The sequence below is a fragment of the Monopterus albus genome, unplaced genomic scaffold (assembly GCF_001952655.1).
Source record: "Monopterus albus unplaced genomic scaffold, M_albus_1.0 scaffold191.1, whole genome shotgun sequence".
NCBI lineage: Eukaryota > Metazoa > Chordata > Actinopteri > Synbranchiformes > Synbranchidae > Monopterus > Monopterus albus.
In genome coordinates, this window is record NW_018128071.1 from 414,649 (window position 1) to 423,053 (window position 8,405).

Here is an 8,405-nt window from a genome sequence, read left to right on the forward strand (position 1 = left end):
ATGACCTACCCATATCTACAACCACATGTCACATGACCAAGTGAGGTCTCATGACACAATAAGACAACAGACCTGAACCTGTTACTATCACTGATCCAGTGAGATATTGTTGAATTGTCTGATACTACATAAACCAAGACTACAGTGCTTAGATTTACAGTATATTGTAATATTTATTCCCAGAAGTCAAGAACGAACATTCAGTCTAAAAATACATATCTTATTATGCATCTAGTGCATGTTCCATAAAAAGAAAAATATATATGCACCGTTTTGAATGAACTGGCGAAGATAGCCTGAGATGCGGCACTTTGTGTCAACAGAACAGTCATCATCTTCATCGTCCACTGTGTCAAAAGGCTAGGTGATGCGCTGAAGAAGAACCTTTATTGAAAACAGCAAAGGGTCAACTACATTTTACTACTATAACTTTTCCATCTGTGAGATGATGCTGGAATTAGCCTTTATTTTTGCAGAAAATAAAACTGAAATTATAATAAACATCACTTAAGAACAATCAAATAAAATCCTTCAGCTTTACAACAACAAAGCTTCCATTCAAGCCATTGATTCCTAAAGAGTTAGGTGTTTTATCAAACACACAAAATATATTTCATTCATTTGAGATTACCTCAGGAACAGGGTGTGAAGCTCCTTCACCTGGGAAGAGCAAGCCCACTGCATCAGGTCTTTTTGTTAAGACTGTCCACATTCCAGTCTCTTTGAGTCCACCTCGCATTTGTTTGGTTTGCCTGGTTATGCGACCAATTACCTGTTCATTTCATACATGTGTGAAAATTAAGATTACCTGTATAAACCATTATGACTGGTAAATTACGAGTATTACCTACTGTGAAGTCAAAGCTAAGGATCAAACATTATTTCTGATATTGAGTAGAAGGCTGAAGATTTCAAAAAAATATTAGAAAAAAGGAGCGTGAGTGGAGACCAGTTTTTTTTTTTAGAAAGTTAATCCTTATCAAGCAGGGAATCTACACAATTAATAGAGAGCTTGACACTTACCGCATGCATTAGCAGCTTTTCAAACATCCACCTCCTGTTATTTTCTTTGAGTGGGGGAAGGTCCCAGGCGGCAGCCAATTCTTGGACAGTTTGTTTGTCCTCTTGGGATATTTCTGCATCCCCCTCAAGCTAAAAAATATGATAAAAGGAAAGACAAAATGTAACCAATGGATTAAACTGTAGACCTGAGGTCACTAACAGGCAGACTGCGATCCGGGTCCGGACCCAAAAGCAGTCCCATACGGACCTACAACCAAAACAGGTTAAGATTTAAAATAAACTCTCTCATAAACAAACTAAACATCTTAATTTATTTACACCACCGTGTGTAGTTTCTGTCTCTCCGTAGTAGCATTAAAAAAATCTTCACTGCTCTGTGTATTGCAAACAGAGATATGTAGATCCACTCTGATGAGCACACACGGACACATGCGTGCACGCGCACGCACGCACGCACACAGATGAGCGCACTTCTACGAGCAAACAGTCTCATCAACTACGTGAAAATCAGACAAATATATGTAAACACAGGATGAAGATTATAATATTCAAGTTGTTATACTGACTGAACACCGTGATTCATATTGTCTGCCCATGACATCACAGCGTCTCTGTGCTCAGGCCATAATAATTTCCAAGGCAGAAAAGACAATGGCTCTGACTTTGCCTGAATCTAGCTTTAGTTCTCTTTTAGGTTAAAACATTGACCTCCTTTCTCTCTTATGTCAGGAGTGGCTAAACCTGCATTGGATGCTTTGTGTTAAATGTTATGCTTTTGAAATGTAAGATGGCTTTGTGGTGTCTTAAAAAAATGGTTCTGCACACTTGCAAAAATTAAATTGCAATACTTAACCTGAACAAAAGAGCAGAATGGTTTGTTACTTTGCACTAAAATACCTGAAAATACAATTCATTCAAAATCTTGATGAATTCTAAACCAATTGTTAAGATGATTCTTACCAGTCTGATGGTTTCTCTTATATCCAAATCTGGACAATCTTCTATAGTCACAGTAGCGGTTTCAGGAGTTCCACCAAGCAGCACATGTATGAAGGCAGGGCTCAGGTCTGACAAACATGGTCCCCCATGAAGGAATGAGTGCCCGAGCATTCGGCCTACCATGAGGAATATGTCGCTCTCAATAAGAAAATGTGAGGCTGAAGGCACCAAATGCCCAGGCTCACCATCAAAGACACGTGTGACTTCAGTGTTCGCTAAATATAAAACAAAAATGAAGTAAAAATGTATTAGTTTATACTTATTAGCTGACCAACAGTCATTACTTTGTTTTTCATTAGATACCGGTACATGTAATTCATTCTAACAATATAACTCACCTGGTACATCAAACTGGATAAAATGAATTAAATTACATGACAATTTTACATTAAGTGATAGCAATATACATACCAAAGTTGATGTTAAAACCAGATTTCATCTTATCTATACACGTGGAAAAGAAAAATCGATTGACCCCCTCTCCAACAGCAGTATCACCTGCCAAAGGATTGTAACTTTAATATTGTAAAACAAATGCAATTTGTTCATCATCATCATTTATGAGTGTTGATACCTTCAAGTCTGCAGTTTAATGGCCTTGCCCAGTCAATGTTGGGGCGTTTATAGAATAGCATCAGTGCCATATCTTGTTCTGCTAGACTTTGTCTTATGTCCATACTAAGACACAATGGAGTCTCCCGTAGATGGTTTTGAAGTTGGGAAAGACGAAATTGAGAAATGGCTTTATCAAGGTAGCATACCATATAAAAACAACTATTAATTTTAACTTTCTGGGCTTAAATCCATTTGTCACAGAAAACAAAACAACTGTTCCCTACCAGAGGCTTTATAAAGAAACCATCCACCAGTCACTGTCCTCATTTTAGGATATAATATTTTCAAGACATCACATATCTGTAAGCAAAAGGATTTTAATTAGGTTTATCTGCTAAGGAAACAATGTCCTTCATAATATCCATGTAGTAATTATAAATACAATTTTACGTATTTATAGTACGTGTTTTACCTCCTCATGAACTGCGCTTTCATCAAGTCTGGCAGTCTTGCAGCCCAAACCTGACTGTGTGTGTAACAGCTGGTCAGGTTCATTAGGAGTTTTTTCAGACGTACATGGCAAAAGGTAAAACTGAATATCCATTGGTCTTTGTTTTTTTGCGGGCACCAGAGGAACAGCAGGAAAGCGTCTCTTTCCTTTGCCCCTTGAAAATAATCCCGGAAAAGATCTGAAAAATACATTTAAAAAAATTTCAATACATATTTTTAATTACCTCTACTTAATGAATTATGCAAATGTTTTTCAGTCATATCCATATACAGTATGCAGTACTGAACCTGGTCATTTCTGTTTGGACTGAAGGTCTTGGCACTGGATGAGATTCATTCAAACCACCTCCATTTATTCTGGAGATTGGCAGCAACCAATATTAAGTATTAACAAAATAATGGTCAATTTGAGCATGTGCTTATGATAACTACAAATGTCTAGATATCATACCTTTCACTCTGAACATGGGAAGTGCACGGGAGACTGGATGGTGCCCCTTCTCTCTGAGCAGTTAAGAGTGAAAGCAAATGCCTTAGTGACCTCTATTTCAGCATGGCTACCCTGCAAAACATGTCATACTAGACAGATTAGAGGCACCACTGTGCATCTTAAAGCTTCAACTGTATTACTTATGTCTGATATCAACTTATGTCTGCTTTCAACAGCTAACAATGTCTAATTTCAAAACTTATACGAGTAAATCAAGCCAAGGTAAACAAATGGTGCGATAAAATGTTTTAATCCATTCTTGATTCTACAGTTATTGCTGCAAGTAAGATAACATCATGATAGCATGCTACCATGGGTAAACACGTTAGTTGCATCGTGGAACTGAGCAGGTTTAGGGGGTGAGATAGACAGACAATGGCCGGACCCGCGCTTTCGAGAACGTGGCTGCGTCCGAAACCGCCTACTACCATACTGTATAGTAGGCGAAAAGCAGTAGGCGAGGCGAGTAGTATGTCCGGAACTACTTATTATGCTATTACATTGCTACTAATACTACAATTTTCGTCTTCCTAACCCTGAACATATGCACGTTAGTTGCATCGTGGGACTGAGCAGGTTTAGGGGGTGAGATAGACAGACAATGGCCGGACCCGCGCTTTCGAGAACGTGACATACAGAAACTGGCATTTTATCCGTCGCATTTCAAAGCGCAGCTGAGCACTTGTAGACTGCTGAAAGATAATGCTGGCCGGGGGGAGACATGCTAGCATGATGAATTTTATCTATGGCTGGCAACAACTTGCAGTCAGCAATACTGTGTGCGCCATGCTGCCCCCCATAACTAGCTAAGATAATTAAGACAGCCATAGCTTGATAGCTAGCTAGCTAAGCTAGTTGTGGACAGTGTTAGGTATTTTTAGGCAGATAGATATTGGTTAGATACTTGATGTATTAGAAATGTTTAGTGTAGACAGGATGTCTGGCTAATCATAATCGCAATCATAATATTTTCTTATGTTTAATGTCATGACATGTCACTAGATATCATGTCAGAATGTCTTAGATACACACCACACAATCACGGGGGTCCAACAACATCCATAAATAAAACTCTTATATCGCAAATCACAAAATCTATCAGACAATATTCATACCTAACACAACGTTTTAAAGACAGTTATCACTTACCGGCGCGCTGCCCTCCTCCGCCATCACTTCGAAAATCACAGGTGAAACCTTCCACTCCTCTGTATGTAGTAGACATTCGCGCCTACAGGGTCACATGACTGACCTGTGTTTACCCGATTGGCCAGGGACACGATCGATGGCATTGTCGCTCGATTGCTACTGCCCAGTGTCCCGGATGTTGTTTTGAATTTTTGCACTTGAATTTCAGCACCTGAATGTCACAGTCTGAATTGTGAGTTGATTGAACTTTCTGGTTCTGAATAGTGCTTCTTGAAATAAACGCATTGAATATATTTTTTGAAAATTAGACATGTACATTTTTATATTTGAATTATTTAAATAATATTGGTGTGGTTTGAAATCAAAATGATGTATTTTTCTAACTTGAAAATCTCTACTTGCAATTTCACTGCGTAAAATTCAGAGTGCATTCATTCAGAATATAGAATTCAAAGTATAATATTTCAGAACCTATTATTCAGATGCTGATATAGATTCAAATCTTTATGAGGCCGTTTTGCTTCCATAATTTTCTTTCCTTTTTCTCATGGAGTTCAGATCTAGAAATAGACTGAGCTCTTTTATGAGCATCCTTAGTTTGGTAGCTTCTCTGGGCAAAACAATCTGTCATAACTATGGCCTACTTTTCATTTGTGATCTGTATCACAAATACGGTGCAGATGCTGAAATTGTCCAAATGATTATTGTTTGTGAACCATTTAGGATGAAAACTGCTTTTAAATTTGTCTTTTTATCTGTCATTTTTATGGTTGCCTCCATAGTATACAATGGAGGCAACCATCCTCTCCCCTGAAGATGGCAAGATTCATCCATGCATTATCTATACCGCTTATCCTAATGAGGGTTGAGGGGGACTGGAGCCAATCCCAGCTGGCACTGAGTGAGAGGCAGGGTCCACCCTGGACAGGTCACCAGTCTGTCAAAGGGTTGACATGTAGACAAACAACCACACACACTCACACTCACTCCTACACGCAATTTAGAGTCACTGATCAGCTCCATGTCCTTGATAAGCCGATGTACCAGAGTCAAATTCCTCGTGTGTCAGACACACCTGGCCAATAAAGCTGATTCTGACTGTGGGCGGAAACTGGAATATGGTAACATCTCAAATATTATGTCATGGCTGCTTGCTGCTCTCTCTCTCTCTCCTCCTGGCAGGTAAATGGTGGTTCAGGTGTGGCTGAAGCAGCTGCAGCTAATCCGCTCCAGCTCCAGCTCCTATTTTACCAGTAAGCAGGAGTTTCCTGGTTGCCAGTCCATCAAGGTTTCTTCCAAGACACTTTGGCCCTGCTTTTCTATCCAATGAAGAGAGTCTTTATTTCCCGACACTGTTTCCATTTACCTGTCTTTATCATCTTCCCTCAATGCTGTGGTCTCTACAGCCTCAGCCAACTACCCTGTGAGTTTCTGATTTTCCAGTTATGCTGACTGTGTCTCCTGTTCCAGCATATCCTGCTGTGTGTTCCTGTTTGGCCAGCAACGCTATCTACCTCTATCTGTATTAATTAATATTCTGCTTAGAGTAGTCAATACTTAATTTAATTTTCCTATTGTTCATATTCAAAAAGTCATAAAAGAAGAAATGTTCCTCCTCAGAACTGGACCAAAACAACAAAAAATCATTGATGTAATGACCCCACCATATAATCTTATCACTAAAAATACTCCCATATATGAAATAATTTATCCATAAGCCATCCATTTTCTAAACTGCTTAGTCCCAAACGGGGTCACAGGGGGCTGGAGCCAATCCCAGCCAGCTGTGGGCAAGAGGTGGGGTACACCCTGGACAGGTCGCCAGTCCATTGCAGGGCTAACACACACAATCACTCCTACCGGCAATTTTTTAGAGACACCAATCAATGCATGTCTTTGGACAGCAGGTGGAAGCCGGAGCACCCAGAGAGAACCCACGCAAGCACGGGGAGAACATGCAAACTCCGCACAGAAAGCCCCCGGGTCGGCCGGGGGTCGAACCCGGAACCTTCTTGCTGTGAGGCGACAGCACTAACCACCGCACCATGCTGCCATTATCCATAAGCCCCAAAAACAAATTTGTTTAATTAGGAGCAAAGGAAGCTCCCATGGCAGTTCCACAATCTTGAATATAGTTGATCCTGGAAAAGAAACGCATGTTTTTAAATGTCCATTCAAGTTGTAAAATAAGCTCAGAAGGGGGCATGGAGTCCCTGGGTCAATCTTGTAGTTAATGTTGTAGAGCTCTCAAACCATCAGCATGATCAGTGTTTGTGTATGGGGATTCTATGTCCAATGTTGCCAAAAGGCCATCAGTAGAAAGCCTCATACCCTGCAAGGTTTTGAAAATATGTATGTGTTGTCCTGGATGTAGGAGGTCAATGATGCACCAAAGTTTTAATATGAAAATCTACAAACTGGGAGGTTGGTTCTGTAAGGGATCCATTGGAAGAAATAACAGTTTTTTATGGACCTTACACAACATATAGTATAAAAAGTAAGAATCCTAGGATGTTCACACCACAAAAAGCCCAGCTCTTGTTTTGTGATTCATTTAGCCTCCCTTGTTACAGTTAACATGCCTTTTCAAAGTTTTCTGTTTGTTTTCCAAAGCAATACATCTTTTGATAAAAGGCAGGCTTGTTCTATTGTTGTAAGGCCTCTTCAACATACAGTATTTATCTTTATCCATTACCACTACTGCAACACTTTGTCATGACTGTCTGATTCATAGCTGAATGAGAGGGGAAGACTGGAAAAAGACTCTGTGGACTGATCTGAGCTCTCTGCATCTACTTTTTAAATTGTATAATGATGGCACCCATGTTAATGGTGCAAGACTTTTATTTTTCCTGCTTGTATGTACCTAAAAATATAGATAGGCCATGTTTAAGTAGTTTTGCATGTGCTAAGGAAAAACAATCCTTGGTCCTCAACATTATAACCAGGAAATGTGTTCACACTATAATCTATAATGTGACCTTCACATAATTTTGTTCTCAAGGAAACAGCAGTATTGCTGACTTGACAAAAGCACTTTATGCTACAGTGCTATTTAACTGATGTAAATTAATGACCATAAATCAAACTGATATGAACTGCATCGAATTGAAATTAATGGGCTCGAAATTGACCTGACTCAAGAACTCAGTATCCATAGCCAGCTCTAATCTACAGGGTATGTGTTATTTTTTGTCTATGTATAATTATTGCACCTGGATATGATGTCAGATCTGTCAGATTCCCAAAGACCACCCAGAGATAACCCATCTTATGTGAAAATAAATTCATACATTTCATAATTCAGATAATGTAACAATAGATTATTCACAGCGAATTCTACAGATCAGTTGTGGATTTGAGGGTTTATTTTAAGTAGGTCTAGCTGTTAGAATACATTTGGGTACCTGTTCTTGTGCTTCCTAGTCAAGATCATTGTCAAGAAAATTGCTATGCATCTGTGAATGAAATAAAAGGTGGTCTGAACAGTTATCACAGTCCTTTTTTGGGTCCAAATGATCACCAAAACTGCCCTGTACTACTATCTGTACATGACCTTAACTGTGTCTATACACAAAAGACCCCAGTACAAAAAAAAAGACTAGTTACCAAGGAAAATTACATAAACTCTGTTTGAAGCTATGCTGGCTTTGTCTTCTTCTTCTTCTTCTTCTTCTTC

At 39.2% G+C, this 8,405-nt stretch overlaps 1 protein-coding gene and 1 long non-coding RNA gene across 6 annotated transcripts in view; one reads left to right on the top strand and one right to left on the bottom strand.

The window, feature by feature from the left end:
• LOC109970146 (uncharacterized) overlaps nt 1-4,809 on the bottom strand; it is a 17,224-nt gene extending 12,415 nt beyond the window's left edge. The window contains exons 1-10 of one of the 5 annotated variants that reach the window (XM_020617524.1): nt 4,727-4,809; nt 3,539-3,649; nt 3,376-3,444; nt 3,050-3,266; nt 2,862-2,937; nt 2,597-2,700; nt 2,434-2,520; nt 1,984-2,237; nt 1,024-1,152; nt 632-772 (exon numbers count right to left, since the gene is read on the bottom strand). In XM_020617524.1, coding sequence (XP_020473180.1) covers nt 632-772; nt 1,024-1,152; nt 1,984-2,237; nt 2,434-2,520; nt 2,597-2,699 — 714 coding nt within the window. In that variant the 5' untranslated portion in view covers nt 2,700; nt 2,862-2,937; nt 3,050-3,266; ... (1 more) ...; nt 3,539-3,649; nt 4,727-4,809. Of the gene's footprint in view, nt 1-6; nt 385-631; nt 773-1,023; nt 1,153-1,983; nt 2,238-2,433; nt 2,521-2,596; nt 2,938-3,049; nt 3,267-3,375; nt 3,445-3,538; nt 3,650-4,726 lie in introns of those variants that run through there. The other 4 variants (XM_020617523.1, XM_020617520.1, XM_020617521.1 and 1 more) reach the window with 4 other exon arrangements.
• An 888-nt stretch (nt 4,810-5,697) lies between these two features.
• The window catches only part of LOC109970154 (uncharacterized), a 6,077-nt gene continuing 3,369 nt past the window's right edge, over nt 5,698-8,405 (top strand). Inside the window, exon 1 of the long non-coding RNA XR_002276376.1 lies at nt 5,698-5,979. This is a non-coding gene — a long non-coding RNA (uncharacterized LOC109970154). The remainder of the gene's footprint in view (nt 5,980-8,405) is intronic.